This window comes from Chrysochloris asiatica, unplaced genomic scaffold, assembly GCF_000296735.1.
Source record: "Chrysochloris asiatica unplaced genomic scaffold, ChrAsi1.0 scaffold00006, whole genome shotgun sequence".
NCBI classification, from domain to species: domain Eukaryota; kingdom Metazoa; phylum Chordata; class Mammalia; order Afrosoricida; family Chrysochloridae; genus Chrysochloris; species Chrysochloris asiatica.
Window position 1 is genome coordinate 8,588,845 of NW_006408524.1, and position 19,180 is coordinate 8,608,024.

General features: G+C 35.6%; 1 protein-coding gene across 2 annotated transcripts in view; it reads right to left on the reverse strand.

Moving 5' to 3' along the window:
* The window catches only part of CDK13 (cyclin-dependent kinase 13), a 196,464-nt gene that overhangs the window by 50,890 nt on the left and 126,394 nt on the right, over nt 1-19,180 (reverse strand). For both annotated transcript variants that reach the window (XM_006832114.1, XM_006832113.1), the window contains exons 6-7: nt 4,146-4,335; nt 2,873-2,929 (exon numbers count right to left, since the gene is read on the reverse strand). In XM_006832114.1, the coding sequence (XP_006832177.1) occupies nt 2,873-2,929; nt 4,146-4,335 (247 nt within the window). The remainder of the gene's footprint in view (nt 1-2,872; nt 2,930-4,145; nt 4,336-19,180) is intronic.

Genomic DNA, 19,180 nt, shown 5'->3' on the forward strand with positions numbered 1-19,180 from the left:
AGAATGTTCCTTGTAGGCCAAGATGGCCAAACTCCGTCTTTTCATACTTTGGACACATTGTCAGGAGGGACCTGTCACTGGAGAAGGACATCATGTTTCACAGGGTGGAGGGTAAGAGAAAAAAGAGGAAGACCCCCAAGGAGATGGATTGGCCAAGTGGCAGCATCGAAGGACTCAAGTGTGGCAACAGTAGTGAGGTTGGCCCAGGATCGGACATGTTTCATTCTGCTGTGCATAAGGTCACTATGCGTCGGTACCGACTCGATGGCACCTAACAACAACAACATGCCTCTTATGCTGGTTTTAATCTTAAAGTCTATTTTATCAGAAATTAATATTGCCATTCCTGCTCATATTTTATTTGTATTAGTTGATTTTTTCCCATCCTTTGATTTTTAATCTATTTTTATCTTCTTGTATAACATGTGTTTCTTGTAGATAGCATATTGAAGGATCATGTTTTCTAATCCATTCTGCTTCTCTCGGCCTCTTGAATGGGGCATTTAGTCCATTCAGGTTCAGCACAATTATCAACAGGTATGAACTGAATGCAGTCATTTTGCTGTTTATTTTTTGTGTCTATGTGATACTGTTTTTTTCTTTTGTTACACATTGTATTTTTCTGTGCTAAGTTCATTTTATTTGTGCATTTTCTTGTCCATTCATAGTTTTTGTTTACAAAATCCTCATAGTTTTTCTTTTCTTGGTCTGATGTAAAGATGCATTAATTTTCCTTGACATACGCTGTAATTTATTAATTTCTTCCCCAGTTTAAAACAGTTTCTTTTATTTTGAAATCTATTTGACTTCCTTGCTATTTGGCAGTTCTGTATATATATTTTTCCCTCTTTGTAGTTGTCTTCATTATAAATTGATATCTCTAAATTCCCTACACTTTCAGTTGGGATACTTCTATAGATGGATTGAATTCTGAGTGGTGTTGGCATGTATGTCAATCTCTAGTTGTTGTCTGCTACTGTTGGTTCTCAATCCAAAGGACTGCCTTTAGAATTTTTTGTAAAGTTGGCCTGGTTTTTACAAACTCCTTTAATTTCTGTTTACCTAGAAATGTTCTAATTTTGCCATCATATTTGAGGGACAATTTTGCTGGGTATATAATTCTTGGTTGGCTCTTCTCTTTTAATTCCATTCTTTCCACAACTTTTGGGATTTCCCTCGTATGTGTGTGTAGTGTGTGTTTGTGTGCAGTGTGTGTGTGTGTATGTATGTGTACATACATAGGTGGTGCTGGTGTTAACTGCCATCTAGTCAGTTCCAACTCATAATGACCCTATATAATGTTTCTGAAGTATAAATCCTTGCAGGAGCAGAAAGCCTCATATTTTCCCCTAGGATCAGCTTGTGGACTTGAACTGTTGATCTTTTTTACAGAGCAATACACTCCCAGTATATACACACATACATATGTATACATACACACACACACACACACACACACACGAAGTCTCTGAAAATAAAGATGTACAGTGCTGTCTGATAACAAAGGAAGGGGTCAAACTGACTTCTAGAAATTTATTAAGCCCAGTTTACTTACATAAAATCCATTACTTCACTAAAATATTTTACTTGATATTTCATATTAATCTGAAATAAACAAGTCATATTTGAGTACTACCAGGCATAAAAAGAACTAAATAGGATACACAGCCTAACTTTCACCAAAGAAACTTTATACTTTGTTCTATCTTATACACTGAGAGCTTCCTCACTATAGTTTGTTTATATATTCAATGAAGCTGAATAAAACAAAACTGTAGATATAACAATAACAGAAAAACCATGAAGTCTAGCATAATAATGAAAACATTAAAGACAAAAGGTGTTCTATGTATTTACTTTATATTGTTAACTTTTTATGTATTTTGATATATATGTATCATCGGTGCATATTATTTGTATACTTTGTCTTTATATATTATATATGTATTATTTGTTGAACAAAAACTTATTTATTTTTTGAAAACCAGTGCTTTAATTATGCTATATACTTTTTTCATTTCTAGTAATATTGCTTGCCGTAAAGTTTATTTTTAAGTTATTAGTATACCAATGCAATTTTCTTATGGTTAAACTTTTATGAGATTTATCTTTCCCTATTCTTTTACTTTATCTTTTCTGTACCTTTGTATTTAAGGTGATATTCTTAGAAATTTCATACAGTTGTTTCTCAAAATATAGTACGAAAAGCTGTATTTTTAAAAAAAGACACAAAGAAGGCCCCAGATAGAATAGAAAAATGTAAAACAAAACTCAAATTCCAAAGACAGTGTAGATTGATAAGACATTAGAGAAACCCACTAGAGACTATCTTCCTAACATAGCCTTTGAACATGGAGTTGAAGCTATTCCCGGAGATCACCTTTCAGCCAAATAACAGACTAGCTTATTCAATAAACAATATCACCTCTGAGTAATGTGTTCCCTTAAAATAACTGCCTATATAAGACCAATTGGTCTACAGACACCCAAAAGCAAAAATGGAAAAAGCAAGGAAAGGAAAGGAAGCTAAACCAATGAAAACAGAATAAATATTGTAAAAATTATAACCAATGCCACAGGACAGTTTTTACAAAAATTGCTAAAGGGGAATCTAATGTGCTGTGTAAATTTTCACATAGAACACAGTATTTTTAAAAAATGCTTATAAATTCAAATTGGCAATTTTTTAAAGAAATTTGTAAGCTAATTAAAAAAAATTTTTTTTTACCCAATATAGTATAAAACTTTCTATATATGTAACCAAGAAACATAAATTTCTCCCCTTTAAAGAAAATTATCAATAAGATGTTCTTAGTATATCTTCTAAAACTGGGCTCTAATGTCTACAGTCTTCATTTTAAGGTACACTTACCTTTCTTCTGAGCTGTATAATCGAGCAAGTCCAAAATCTGCAAGTTTTATCTGTCCTCTGGTATAGAAGCAATACAAATAAACAAAAAGTATTAGTCTGCTCTGAACTACTGATCATATACATTCATAGTCTGTTCCAAGAACTAATAACAAAAAATACTTTAAAAATTAACTTTAACTTTGATCATACCATCAAGAAAAGAAAGTAGTACATAAATTCATGAAAAGATAATACAAAAAATTAGTACTTTGCTTTGGATAGTTTCGGTTACTACTCAGTACCATAATAACAATGTTGTTATACTAATACTGCCATTGTTACTATAACTACCATTATTGTAAGGAGCTCTTATAGTGTAGTGGTTACAAATCGGGCTGCCAAGGTCAGCAGTTCGAAACTACCAGCAGTTCCATGGGAGGAAGATGAGGTGTTCTGCTCCCGTAAAGATTTATAGCCTCAGAAACCCTGTGCAGGGTCACTATGAGTAGGAACCAACTCCATGGTACTTAACATCAACAACAAATCATTATTATAATAATATTAATAGCATCTCAGTGTTATTGCATTACTATTTAGAAAATGACATTACAATGAAAACAAAACAAAATTCACTAATTCCTAGAAACATCAATAAGACAAATTATTCAACTCAATGATGCTTAAACTAAATCACATTATTTAAAAATTATGTTTAACTTTCAATTCGTAAAAGGGTTGGATGTTTAAAACACTTTTACTAATTATTTTCTGTGTAAGGCAGGACTCATTTAAACTAACAAATAGTACCAATTACAGCAGACAGACATGTAAGAGGTAAACATAATAAAAATATATATAGCAAAATATAAGCTTTGAATATATGGCTGCCTGCCTGTCTGTGCATATGGGTATATATACCAACTTCTAAAAGAGTTCACTGTACAACAATGAATACTGTAATGAAAGAAAAATTCTGAAACCTATTTTTCACCTAAAACTGAAATCATATTGCTAATCAAGAGAAGATCCATCAACATCTGAAAGACTATCCAACAACGCCAACCAAATATTATTTTATGTATATTACATACCATTATTGTAAATTAATTTAACTAAAGAACACTTAACACAATTTCAAAGGTTTTTTATTGTTATATGTCAAGTCGGTAGCCCAAGCTATATTATTATGTTAAATGAGTTTTAAATTATGAATAAACTAAATTTTTAAATCCTTGTAACAGAATGAAAGAATATCACTCATTTTTTGAATATATATTCAAGCTTATATACATACCTATTGTTTAGAAGTATATTTGAACACTTAATATCTCTATGCAAAAAATTCTTCTTATGACAATAATCCAAACCTTCCATAAGCTGTCTCATAAATGACTTTATGTGATTTTCATTGAAATGAACTAAGCCTGATTCCAGTAGCCCCATAAGATCATGGTCCATGTATTCAAACACCAGATAAAATGCACCTAAGAATGAGAATAATTAACACATTAAAGGTCTTCATTTGTGCGATTTTTGTATAGTTCAAAAATTTTTTAAGTAAAATGATGAAATAAAAGTTTATCTATGAAAAGAGGTACCATCTGATCACTTTAAGAACATCCACCTTTCCCTCTGAATTGAATATACTACATCCAAAGGAAACATCTAGCCCAGCTGTCATAATGTAAAAACAGCCCTGTAGATTTACACACAATTAAATTCCTGAATGTGATTAATATAAAAATAAATGAACAGTTTTAGATATCAAACGAACAGCCTCTCAACAGAAGTAAGATCAGTAGATTGCTGTTAAGTGCCTTCAAGTTGGTCTGACTCAAAGCGACCATGTTTCTGAGGAGAGCTGGTGGGTTTAAATAGCTGACCTTGAGGTTAGCAGTCCAGTGTTTATCCTATACAGCGCCAGACCAGGACTCTTCATAGTTTGCCAATAAAAAAGTAACAGAGTTGCTAAAATAATAAAGAAAGTCTGGGTGGGCCTAGATGGATTTAAGATGATTTCTATTAAGTCTTCAATAGATACAAAATTTAATTCTGTTTGTACAGTTCCAGAGCATTTGAAAGCATAAAAATGACAAATTTTAGAAATCAATCTTGATCCTGCTACCAAACACTAAACTAGTACATAGCTCACTCACAAACCATACAAGTTACACAAAGCAACTGTTTATGGAAGAGATTAAGAAAGTCTTGTATAATTTAAATCCAGAGCTATATTATGAAATGAAATATTACAATCAAGTAGAATTGAATTTAGCAAATTAAGAATGAAAAATCTAGTAATAAAATTCCTCATATTTGTCAGAGTGAAAAAAAAGCAACAAAAGCCCAACACTGTCTCAAAAAAAAAAAAAAGAATCTGAAGAAAATTTGTAATTAGTTCCTAATTAAATACCAAAAAACTCTTTACAAATTTGCAATGAAAGAATATGGTACCTCTCTGAAACCAACCATAAATGCCGTATTTAATAGTAAAATGTCAAATGTTGTATATAAGCAAAAATGTTTATTATCACTGAGACAAAATGACAATTATTGATAGATGAAAAGACTATCCTCCTGAAAAATGAAAATCAAGAAAGAGAAGGTAGTTTAGTTGGGTTAGAAAAAAATGAATATAAAAAAAAGCAAAAATATTTCATAGCCAGTAACAAATGACTAGAACATAAAATTTAAATGACTCCTTTCACAATAGAAAAAAATGAATAGGAATATACTGTACAAAACAACTGAGAAACATCAAATTATAAAATGCAATAAAAAGTGAAAATTAATGGATTATTTCTGCTTCCTTTTACTGAGGGTGGCGATATGGATGGGTAGGGAACACTTGATAAAATGATTCTAAATTTCACCTTGAAGAAAGCAAAAGTCAGAGCATCAGCCAAAACATTTCTGAAAACAAACCCTTGTTCTACCACAGATTCATGATTTGTCATGCTGAACCACAAGCAACATCAGTGGTTCAAACTCACCAGTCGTTCCATGGAAACCCTATACAGGGTTGCTATGAGTCGGAACCGACACGAAGGCACTTAACCACAACAACAGGGACACAAAAAACAGTGGAATATTAACAGGAGAAATTTAAAGATATCGGTGGAAAATCATATTGTTTTAAAACCATTTTTCCACAAACATTTTGAAGCCCCCTGTAAACACCAGAAAACAAAATCTCTTATCTGATAATTAGGTTACAAAAACAACTATTTTACGCCAGTGAAAAAAAATAGGCAAAATAACATTGGGACAAATATGTAACCGCATACAGAGGTAGGTGAAAGCTACTCAAAAGGCAAAACTCACAACAACAAAAAAAATGACAGCTTTCACTAAATTAAAAATCATTCCTTAAGAAAAACTGTATGAAACATAAGAAAAATTATAAACTGGTTTTAAGAAATGAGAAATATGAGGTGATTAGGGGAGAAAACATCTATATTTAACATATCCAAGAGAATAAACTACCACTCATCTGTCAGTTTGTCATACTGTGGTGACTTGTGTGTTGCTATGATATGGAAGTTTTGCCAATGGTATTTTAAATACCAGCAGGGCCACCCATGGAGGACATGTTTCAGTGGAGCTTCCAGACAACAAAGATTAGGAAGAAGGATAAGCGGACTACTTCTGAAAACCTTATGAACAGCATTTTGTAAGATATAGCACCAAATGAGGTCCTCAGATTGGAAGGCACCCAAAATCAGATTGGGGAAGAGCTGTCTACTCTAATGAGTTGACCATAATGACTTGAATGGAGTAAAGCTTTCGGGACCTTCATTTACTGATATATATCACAACTCAAAATGAGGAGAAACAGCTACAAACATGCATTAATAATCAAAACACGGAATGTGCAAAGTATGAATATAGGAAAATTACTATATTATTTCAATTTGTGCAACTTTTCTATAGGCTTAAAAATTGGAAGCTGTCAAAAGTTAAATGGAACATATAAAGATTGGTGTCCTAATTGTGGTTGTTAGGTGTTGTCAAGTCAGTTCCCATTCATAGTGACCCTATGTACAACAGAACAAATCACTGCCTGGTCCTGTGCCATCCTCAAAATTGTTGCTATGTTTGAGACCACTGTTACTGCCATTATGTCAATCCATTTCATTGAGGGCCTTCCCTTTTTCCATGTAACCTCCACTTTATCAAACATGATGTCCTTCTCTTAAGGACGGGTACCTCCTGATAAGATGCCTGATGTATGAGACATGAAGTCTTGTTATCCTGGTTTCTAAGAGCATTCAAGCTGTACTTCTTCCAACACAAATTTGTTTGTTCTTCTAGCAGTCCATGGTACTTTTTGTATTCTTCTCCAACACAATAATTTAAATGCATCACTTCATTTAAGATCTGCCTTATTGATTGTTCAACTTTCACATGCATATAAGGCAAATGAAAATACTATGGTTGGGGTCAGGTGCACCTTAGTTCTCAAATTAATTATCTTTGCTCTTTAAAAGAGGTTTTCTGCAACAGATATGTCTAATATAATATGTTGTTTTATTTCATGACTGCTGCTGCCATAAGTGTTGATTATAGATCCAGGCAAAATGAAGTCTTTGACAACTCCAATTTTTTCTCCATTCATCATGTTAATTATTGGTCCAGTTGGATGGATCTTTATATTGAGGTGCAATCCATACGGAATGAAGCAATCTTTGAACTTCCTTAGTATTGTAAGTGCTTTTCGCTTCCAGCAAGCAAGGTTGTGTATTATCCGCATACTGCAGATTGTTATGAGTCTTCCTCCAATTCTGATGTCACGTTCTTCTACATATAATCCAGGTTCTCAGATCATTTGCTCAGCAAAAAGAATGAATAAGTATGGTGAAAGGATACAACCCTGGCACACACATTTCCTGACTTTAAAACATCCAGTATTCTTTTTATTTTGTTTAAACAACCATCTCTTGGTCTACAAAAGCCCAGTGAAGTGTTCTGGAATACCCATTGTTTGCAATGTGAGGAAATAAAAAAAAATAAAAAAAAAGAGCTCAGCAGACATTTTCAAAGGGCAGTTCAAGAAGATGAAGTCCAATATTATAATAAAATGTACAAAGACCTGGAGTTGGAAAACCAAAGCTCAGTACTTCTTAAACTGAAAGAATTAAAGAAAAAAATTCAAGCCTCAAGTTGTAATATTGAAGGATTCTAAGGACAAAAAATGCTGAATGATACAGAAAGTATCAAAAGAAGATGGAAATAAGGTGGCAGACTTGACAAGGTAAGGCAGATGTACTATACGGACCCACCATAACAAAGATACAAGGACCAAATGAAACAAGACACAGATCAAAATCATGGAACCAAAAACTTCAGAGGAAAGTGCCTTCAGTGCTTGCTTATGCTGATGGTGAGAGAGGGAGACTGGGCTGTTGTATGGCCGGCCAGAATAGCTTTGGTAACAGAAAGTGGTCTGGCAGAACAGATTCACACATTGGACAGAAAAGGTGGGATTCCTTCTTTTTCCCATGTTCTCCTAGTGACCAGAAGTGTGAGAAGCTCCTACCCTCGTCCACCCCCAGCATAGACCCTGCACACTAAGAATGTAGAGTCACATGGTTGTGAGTCAAGTTAGTATGATTTGGGGGCTAGCCTCTGCTTTGGTGCCTGGATTTAGTAGGGCTTGGCTCCAGATCTACAGAACTCAAAGAGCCATCAGACAAGCTTTAGTACAGCAGAAACTTTCATAACCAGCCACCCTGCCCTCAGCTGCTCTATGGTCCTAATAGACACACACTGAAGCCAGCTCCATCAAGGGCCTCCATGAACTACTTCCGGATTGAGTGCCCTGAACATAGATAACATTGAGGCCTATAGGAACGCCATCAAGGGCCAGGAACTCTACTGTCACATCCCTCTTGCACGCACCTTATTTGCTTCTAGGATGGCAGGACCCCACCAATGTTTTCTCTCTCTGGGTCCAACAGTTGAACTGGTCCTTCTTTTCTTCTGTTTGTCTTTTTCCCTGTTCTTTTTTTTTTTCTTCCCTTTTGATCTTTCTTTACTACTATACTCTCTCTCTTTACATCTTTTATCTACCTGGTTTTTATTAGTGTTCTTTTCTTTTTAAATTTCTTCCTTTTATTTACTATTTCTTAAGTTCTATTTTCCTGTCCTTGTTTTCTCTTTTTTGTTACTATATTATTTTTTTCCTCATTGCTACTTGTTTTTATTTTATTTTTCTCCTTTATTATTTCTCTTTTCATTGTTGGTTGCTTGTTTATTCTGTTTTGTTTTCTTGTGTATGTGCTGGTGATGGTACGGGAAAGTTTTCTCCTCTTCCTCACCTGACAAGAGACTGCAACCATGTCCACACAGCCCAGCCACAATGGTACCCTCTGCAGCTCCACCCACTAAGCAAACTCTAATACTAGCTCCTACCCCATCATATCAATGCTAGACAGCAGCCAACACCAATCAATTCCATCCTAAACTCAGGTGCATGAACAGTAAACCAAAAATGGTGCACAATCTTGCTGGTGAGAGCTGAAGAACATAGCAACATACAATCATCAATTAAATACAAATACGACAATACCACAATGCTCTAGAAACAAGAGATACATTTATCTCACATAAACAAATAAGAGAGAATGGCTCCAACAAATGACCATGATGCAGAGCCAGAACACATTTCAGAGAAAGAAAGTTTAATGGAACTAACTAAAAAGAATTAAAATGAATGATATTTAGGTATCTTCAGCAGAAATATCAAGGAAAAGAATGAGGACACAAAAACTTTAGAACAAATCATTAAAAAAATATATAAGAACAGGGAAGAAGGGGAAAAAACAGCAATGAAGTTGTGAGCTAAGCCCGACCACATTCAACAGACCCCCATGAACCCAGGTGGAGACCTGGATGGCCAGCAGTATGGCAAGACACGGGGACTCCTGGACCCAGAGGCAGTGACATGGCCACAGAGGACTAGAGTGGAGAGTGGAGCGTGAAGCGTCCAGCTGATATGAAGTTGAGGGGAGATACATAAGAACACCCATACTTGCAGACAGTACCCACTTGACCTGGCTTCGATGGCTGGATGATCAGAACTCGACTAGAAGAAAGAAGAGGGGGTTGGGTAGGGAGGTGGAGACACATAACTTGCTACAATTTGATGAATTTTACCTATACTTATGGATGTAGTAGCTCAAAAAAGGGAACAAATCTTTACAGCGAGGATCATTCCCACCCCTCGGTTAACAGGGTTGACAAGGATGGGCAACATAAACATTAGATACCCAAAATGGGGGGCCTATAAAGGCAAGAAGTGACTGGGTTGCAAGCTTTCAAGAGGGAGCCGGAGCCTAGTTCCAGACGGGGTGGGGGAAGGCAGAATCACCACTGAATGATTTCCAATCCGTTGGGACCAGGCTCGTGAAAGGTAATGGGGATAAGACTCTTGTGGCACAATAGGGAATAACTGCCACCAAGACTGACTGTGAGGCTAGGAAATAAAGAGGTAGGTGTTTTTTGACAAAAAGAGGAGAGTGATTAATTTTGTAGCCCAGGAGTGGAGGTCCCTGGGACTATCAAGTGAGAAGAACAGACAGCGGGACCCTACCTAGAGAGGCAGTGACACCAGGGATGGAAACAGAGAAGATGTCGTGGACATATGGAGCGGCTGGGGACACTGGACTCAGGGAGGGAGAAGGGCTGTGTGCTGGTGGCCGGGGGGAGGGGAGGATGTGGGCCTGTGTGGTGTACCCTTTGGAGTAGTTATATGATGATGCATGGAGGGGACTGTAATCATTGCAATGAAACGAAATATGATAGGATGAGTGTAAAGCTGATGTTCTCCTATATAAATCTCACAATAAAAACTTTAAAAAAAGAACCAGTATTTATTAATAGCCCCATCTTACATAGAAGAAAACTATATAGCATAGAATTAAAGAGTGTTGTTCAACATGGAAAAAAAAAATTACATTCATCTACTTTAATTTTAACCTATCAAGAGTTATTCACAGATAAAATTTTTAAAAGACAAATAAATAACAGTAATAGCAACCGTAGCTGGTACAGGGGCTAGTAGCTAAAGCAAATATATATTTTTTCAAAATTTCTTATCCATCTATAAAATTTTTTTATATCTACTAACTTTGATTTATTTCAATGGGATGCTCATTGTATGCACAAAATGTAACAGATTTTAAAAAAGGAATCGTGAAGGGGACTGGAAAAAAACAAAACACAAGAACAAACAGACACATACAAAACTTAAAACACTATAAAACCTGCAATTAGAAATCCAGAAGATTAATACTAAGATTTCAGAAATGTAATATTCATTGAAAGGACAATGGAAGCCTGAATTAAGTGAGCTTGAAGAAACACCTCCTAGTACCAGTATGCTGGAAGAACAATCAGAAAAAAAAAGAATGAAAAAACCAGAAGACAGCTTAAGAGTTATATGGTACACTATGAAAAGGAACAACTTACAGGTGACTGGAATTCCAGAACATGAAAAGACAATAAAAAACACAGAGAAAATCATCCAAGAGTTGCTGGAAGTAAACTTTCCTAAATGACTAAAAAACAAGACAGTAAGCATACAAGAAGCTGAACAAACAAGCCCCAAACGTCCTAGGACAGATCCCAAAAGAAAATCACCAAGATGTATCATAATCAAATTTTCCAGAACCAAAGACAAGGAAAGACTACTGAGAACAGCTCAGTAAAAATGAAAAGTTATCTATTAAGGAGAACCAAAGGAGCTCTGGTAGCGTAGTGGTTACGAATCGGGCTGCGAACCTTAAGGTCAGCGGTTCGAAACTACCAGCCGCTCCGCGGGAGAAAGATGAGGCTTTCTACTCCCGTAAGGATTTACACCCTCGGAAACCCTGTACAGGGTCGCTATGGGTCGGAACCGACTCGACGGCACTTAACAACAACAACAACAATAATAAGACTAAGCTCTGATTTTTCAGAAAAAATCATGCAAGCAAGTAGGCAACAGGATGACATATAACAAAACTCTGAAAGGAAACACTTGTTAATCAAGAATCAAAACAGTCCATCAAATATGACAGCAAAATTAGGATATTTACAGCTAAAGAGAAATTGAAGGAATTTGCAATAACAAGGCCAACTGTACAAAAATATTACAAGGTATTCTTTGGACTGAGAACCAACAATAGCAGTCAACAAGCTGAGATTAACATACATGACACCACCACCCAGGAATCAATCCAGATTTATAATGAAGTAACTACAAAGTAAAAAGAGTGAATAGTGTAGATTAGATGCAGAACTTCCAAATAGCAAGGAGGTCAAGCAGATTTGAAGATAAAACAGACTGTTTTATAAACAGTAGAAAAAAATTAATAAATTATAGGGTAATCTCAAATAAAATAAACCTTCACACCAAAATAAGAAAGAAGACAATCAGAAAGATTCTATAAACATTAACACAACAGAAATGAAAATGAAAAGAAAACCCACCAACAAAATGAAAGCGTAGAAAATTATGTGGAAACAAAGAAACCAGTAGCATCAAAACAACAACAACAACAACAAATACAAACATAAAGATGACAGCAATCAATTCATATCTATTGAGAATTACACTGAATGTAATGCAGTAAATGCACAAGTCAAAAGACAAGAGCAGCAGAATAAGAAAACAGGATCCTTCAATATGCTGTCTAGAAGAGACACATCAAAAAGATGAAGACAGCCTAAATGCCCACCCACAGAAGAATGGTTAGACAAACTTTGGTACATACATACAGTGGAACACATGCAACATTGAAACAAAACAGTGAATCTGTAAAACACCTCACTCACAACATGGATGAACCTGGAGGACATTATGCTGAGTGAAATTAATCACAAAAGGGAAAATATTGTATGAGACCAATATAAATAATTAAGAAAAGGATTTTTTGTTAAAAAATCCATTCTATGAAGATTATTTGGGGGACGCGGGGGAGGGCGTAATAAAGTACTTACCACAAGGTCGATTTGAACCACAGGGTCGGTGGTTCAAACTCACCAGCGGCAACTTGGAAACCATATAAAGGGTCACTAAGAGTTGAAAACTACTTAATGGCACTTAACAACAGCGGCATAGAACAGACACATATTAATACGGGTGAGGATGTAGGCAATAGGCAACATACAACAATATGGAGGCTGGCAGAGGAAAGATGAAAGTGATGGAAGACACAGGGAGGAATGCAAGAGTTAAAATGAATAGAGGTAAACACTGATGGTACATGGAGAAGATTAAAATCATTGCAATGAAGCAAAGTATATGATTTATTGAATGTAAAACTGATGATCTGCTCTGTAAGCTTTCACTCAATTAATAATAAAAAGTTAAAACAAAAAAAGATAGAAGGAATAGGCACTTCACCAAAAAAAAAAAAAAAAAAAAAGTTCAATGTTCAAGTATTATTTCAAGAGGTAGCATATGATAAAGAACCAATGGTGCCGAAGGAAGAAGTCCAAGCAGCACTGGAGGCACTGGCAAAAAACATGGCTCCCATGGAATACAACTTGGTATCTTTTAGTAAAATGATACAGCACTGAAGCTCTCACCCATATATGGCAAGAAATTTAGAAGATAGCTACCTGGTTAACTGATTGAAAGATATCCATTGTTTGTGCCCATTTCAAAGAGAGGCAAAGCAAAAGAATACAGAAATCATTAACAGTATCAATAATAACACATGCGAGTAAAATTTTGCCTAAAATAATGTAAAAACAGTTGCAACAATATCAACAGGAAACTTCCAAAAATTCAATCCAGATTCAGAAGATGTGGAAGTAGGATTATCATTGCTGATGTCAGATGGATTTTGGGCTGAAAGCAGAGAATACTAGAAAGATGCCTATTGTGTGCTTTATTGACTATATAAAGACTTTCAATTGTGTGGACCATCCTCTGCCATTAGTGAGCTGGAATGGACTGGACACTTTGAATCAGATAATAACATGACTTTCTATACCAGGAAAAACAAACTGAAGAGGAAGGGTATTGTATTCTTAATAAAAAATAACACTCCAAGATCTATCTTTAAGTACAATACTGTCTGTGATAGAATAATACCCATATACCTACACAGAAGACTAGTTTATACTGCTGTTATTCAAATTTGCACACCAGCCACTAAAATCCAGTGATGATGAAATTAAAGAATTCTAACAACTTCTCCAGTCTCAAATTGATCAAACATGCACTCAAGGTGAATTGATAATTACTGATGATTGATATGTGAAGGTTGGAAACAAAGAGGAAGGATCAATAGCTGGGAAAGAAGTCTTTGTGTGATAACTGATACTGAGATCTCATGATAGAAAGACCAATGACTTATTCATTGCAAATGCCTTTTTAAAAGAACATAAAGAACATAGCCTCAAATGCATGTGAAAGTTAGATAATGAAAACTGTAGAGGAATCGATGCATTTGAGTTGTGGCGTTGGAGAATAATAATGAATGTACATGGACTGCCAGAAGAACAATTAAGTATGTGTTAAAGGAAGTACAGCCAGAGTGTCCCTTAAAAGTCAGGATCATGAGACTTTATCTCTCATACTTCAGATATGTAATCAGAAGGGATCAGTCCCTGGAGAAGGGCATCATGACTGGTAAAGTGGAGGATCAGCGGAAAAGATGAAGACCCCTAAGACCCCTAATGAGATGGAATGACATAGTAACAACAATGGGTTCAAGCGTTAACACTGTGAGAATGGCGCAAGACTCGGCAGGGTATCATTCTGTTGTGCATATGAGTCAGAACTTACTCGACAGCACCTATTAACAACATACACATGGACCTTTCCATATGACAGACTGTACAACAGACCATATGGAAGACTGTACAACTTGCTCATATGAAGTTTACACTTAAGCAAAAGGAAATTAAAACAAGTGCAAGAGTAAAATTATGACCTTGAATATACCTCACCTGAATTTAGAGACCAAACAGATTTGATCATTAGACACTAATGACTGAAGACCAGAAGAGTTGTGGAATGACTTCAAAAACATCATACAGAAAGAGAGAAGTCATGCAAATCACTACCAAAAAAGACTAATCCCACATGGATAAATGGAACTGTTAATATGCAAAAAGAATGTCTATGGTTCAATAAACATATGAAAAAGATTTAATTTCACTATTATTCAAAACACACAAGTACAAAAGAGGTAACTTTTACTTATAAGGAAGTTAATAAAAAATAATGATAACACACAGTATTAGAAAAGATACAAGATATGAGGAAAATAGACACACTGACAGAGTGGTAGTAATAAATTGGCATAAATATTCAGGAAAAAAAATGGCAATACATATTAAAACCTACCCTAAGGTAGAGGAGTCCTGGTGTGGCACAGTAGGATAAGCACTGGACTGATAACCACAAGGCAGGTGATTCAAAACCACCAGCCACTCCTCAGAAACCCTACAAACAGGGTCATTATGAGCCAGAACCAACTCGATGGCACTTAACAACATTAAACTTTTTAAAAATTGATCACTCACTATGAACTGGAATGAACTCTATGGCAGTGGGCTTTCATTTTGGTTTTACCTATGGACTGCATTTACAGATAGTTATCATAAGAAAATAAATGTTTCATAGATTTATTTTCTTTAAAGCACAAAGATTTAGCTATAATCATGTCCTCTGCAACACTGTTTATGATAAAACATTTGAGACCTAAACATTCAGTCAAAAAAAGGTGTTATGGTACATTTACACTACACCATGCAACTCTGAAAAATACAGGTGTAATTTTTGTTGTTGTAAGTACCGTCGAGTCGGTTCCGCATAGGGTTTCCAAGGAGCAGCCGGTGAGCTTGAAGCGCTGGACTCACACAGGTATAATTACTGATGTGGAAATCTATTGATGGTGTTGAGCAAAAGTAAGCAGATTATTAAAATGCTATATTTTCCTGAAGTCAAGAACAAAACAAAGTGACCCCCAATAGCTCTACTGCTAAATAACATTGTATGATAGTATTAAATAACACAAATATGAGAAAGTATTTTCAGTTGTGCTACCCACTACAGAAGATACTAACTACATGTTATTGATCACATGAAATGTGGCTAGCCCAAATGTACAATTAAGGGAAAAACACATTTATTTTGAACAGTCTACATTTAAAAGGAGTCCTGGTGTAGTGCTGTGGGCCAATGCGTCAGACTTTAAAGTGGTTTGAACTGTAAGGTCGGTGGTTCAAGCTTACCAGCTGTTCCTTGGAAACCCTAGACAGGGTTGCTATGGGTCGGAATCGACTCAATGGCACTTCACAACAACAACAACAAATTTGAAAAGTATCTCAATAATAATTTATTACATTGACTACATACTGAACTCTATTTCATTAGGGAAATGAAAATTTAAATCAAAAAGCAATGCCACTTCACAACTACCAGGATGGCTATAATCCAAAAAATGGAAAATAACAAGTGTTGATGAGGATGTAGAGTAATTAAAATCCTCATGCACTGCTGATTGGGGCATAAAATGATGTAGCTAGCCACTGTGGAAAACAGTGTGGCAGTTCCTCGAAATGTTAAAAATAGAATCACCTTAAAACTCAGAAATTCCACTTAGATATACGCCTACTCCTCAGTTATCAACTATATTACTAGCTGATACTTTGTATTTATGACAATTTGAAAAAATTATCAGGCCGTACTTCCGGTGATCTGGACCCTCCTACCCAGGACTGCAGCTAGGCATAGGCATCCTCCGAGTCGGGCCACACCAAATGATATACCAGTGGCCCCAGTGACAACTGTGCCACAAAAGGATGGGGGCCCATTCATTTGGAACACTTCAGTTCAGCCACAGTAGGTGTGAGGAGATGGTGGGATGACATGAGGTTGTGGGCAGGCAAGTAAGGCTGAGGGAGGGCCTGAAGGTGCTGGGGAGTTTAATGGGATGAAGCGGGTAGCAGAGTGAGTTGGCTATGCAGGGATGTGGGTCCAAGGCTGATAGAAAACAAACAACATGCCTGCCCACGGCAAAGTCAGACAATATTCGATCACCACTATGTCCAATCCCTGAGGATTCCACAGTGGTAGGGAAAGCTTGATGAAGAAGAGGGTGAGGTAGGCACAGCACCATGTGACTGCTAAGACATATGGGGGGTGAACAATGGATAGTGAATACTAGCAGGGCAAGGGACTATCAGTGCTGAAGACAGGGCATGTTCCCTAATTCTCACATAACACCAATTTCACATGAGTTGTTCTTCATGTTGATTAGTGAGGAGTGGATGTATAATGAAAGCAGAGACTTAAGTATAAATTTGCATAATGGTATTTATAACAACATTGCACACAATAGCCAAAAGAAAGAAAAACAACTCAAGAATCCATTAATAGATGAATGGATAAAAACAATGTGATATATTTATAAAATAGAATATTGTTAAGTGCCACTGAGTCAGTTCTAACTCATAAAGACCCTGTATAAGGGTTTCCGAGGTGCAGCTGGTGGGTTTGAACCACCAATCTTGTTGTTAGCAGTCCAGTGCTTATCTTACAGCGCCATATCAGGAGTCCAAGTCTATAGCACCTGGTATTCCGAGATGGTCTTCCATCTAAGTACTAACCAGGCCCAATCCTGCTCATTTAGCTCTCTCGGAAAAGATCAGATGAGATCAAGCAAATTCAGGGTGGTATGGTCATGCAGCAGGGTAACAGATTATTAAACATGTATAAAAAAGGAATTAAGTTCTGATACATGCTATAACATGGCTAAACTTTGTAAGCATTGTAACTAAAATAAGGCAGATATAAAAGAACAACATTGTATGACTCCACTTATATAAGATCCCTTCCAAAGGTAAAAAGTAGAACAGAGGCTTTTAGGAGATAAGCAGAGGGAGGGAGGAATGGTGAGTTATTGTTTAATATGTACAGAGTTTTTGCTTGAGATGACAGAAAAGATCTGGAAACAGACAGCAGTGTTATGTATAGTAACACAACATTGTGAATCATAAACTCAAGGGTAAATTTTAGTTATGTATATTTTGTTGTTGTTGTTGTTATAAACTGTCAGAGTAATTCCGACTAATAGCGACCCTGTATAAGGTTACAGAGAGTGGTTGATGGGTTTAAACCATCGATCTTGTGGTTAGCAGTCCAGTACTTATTTTACAGTGGCACATACTATCTCTGTATACAGATGATAATGATTTGTTTTGGCCTCTAAAAGCTAAACATTTAGAGCAAAAGAAAAACTATTACAAATAGTAACACATAAGTTAGAAAAGTGACAGAATATACACTGTCATATGCATTATGAAAGGCATCATTTATAATAGTGAAAACTAACAAATAAACACTTAAATGTGCAACACCTTAAAATAAAAGGACAGCTATAAAATATTCTTACAAGACAGAAAAGTACTCATTAACAAATGGATAAGGAGGTAAAATATATTTAAAATGTCCATTTTCCTAAGTTAGTTGATAAACAGAGACTAAGTAAGAACAACAATAAAGAAAAACCTGAAAATGAAGGGGGAGGGGAATGGACACTAGCTATAAGCAGATACTACCACATAAAGAATTTTTATAATAAAAAAATGTGATACTGGTAAATGAACATTAAATAAAATAGAATACCCAAAAATATATCCAAATGCATACAAAATTTTAGTATACGTGTGGTGTTGCAGGTTAATACAATGAACTGCAAGGTTGGTTTGAACCACAAGGTCAGTGGTTCTAGCTCACAAGCCACTTTTCCAAAACCCTATAGGGTCACTGTGGGTCAGAACTGACACAACTGCACTTAACAACAAAGAAAGCATACTAAACTGGTGATAAAAAGATGGACTATTTAAGCAATACTGATACAACTGAAGAGTCAGAAAAAAGGTAAGCCTCTTCCTTAAAAATATAAATTGTAAATTAATCAGTCCTCTAAATAATAAATATATTTTTAAAAACCCCCCCAAAAAAAAACAAGTAATGAATTCTTAAACAATCTGAGAGTAGAGAAACCATTCCTAATTAGGAATCAATACCCAGAGAGAATTGGGGAAAAGAAGGGAACCTGTGTCTATATAAAAATAAAGATCTTTTGCAAGGAAAAAAACACTGTGCGCATAGTCAAACGACTGTTGTAATCTGAAAAGGTGTGTTTTTCTACTACTTATATTCAGAACAAATTATTAATATCCACTGTAAGCACTCCTTGGAAACCCTATACAAGGTCGCTATGAGTTGCAAGCCATTCAATGAGCACTTAACAACAACATAATTATTCCCTAAACTGGAAAGAAAAAAAATAAAACAACATTACAAAAGTGGGCAAAAAA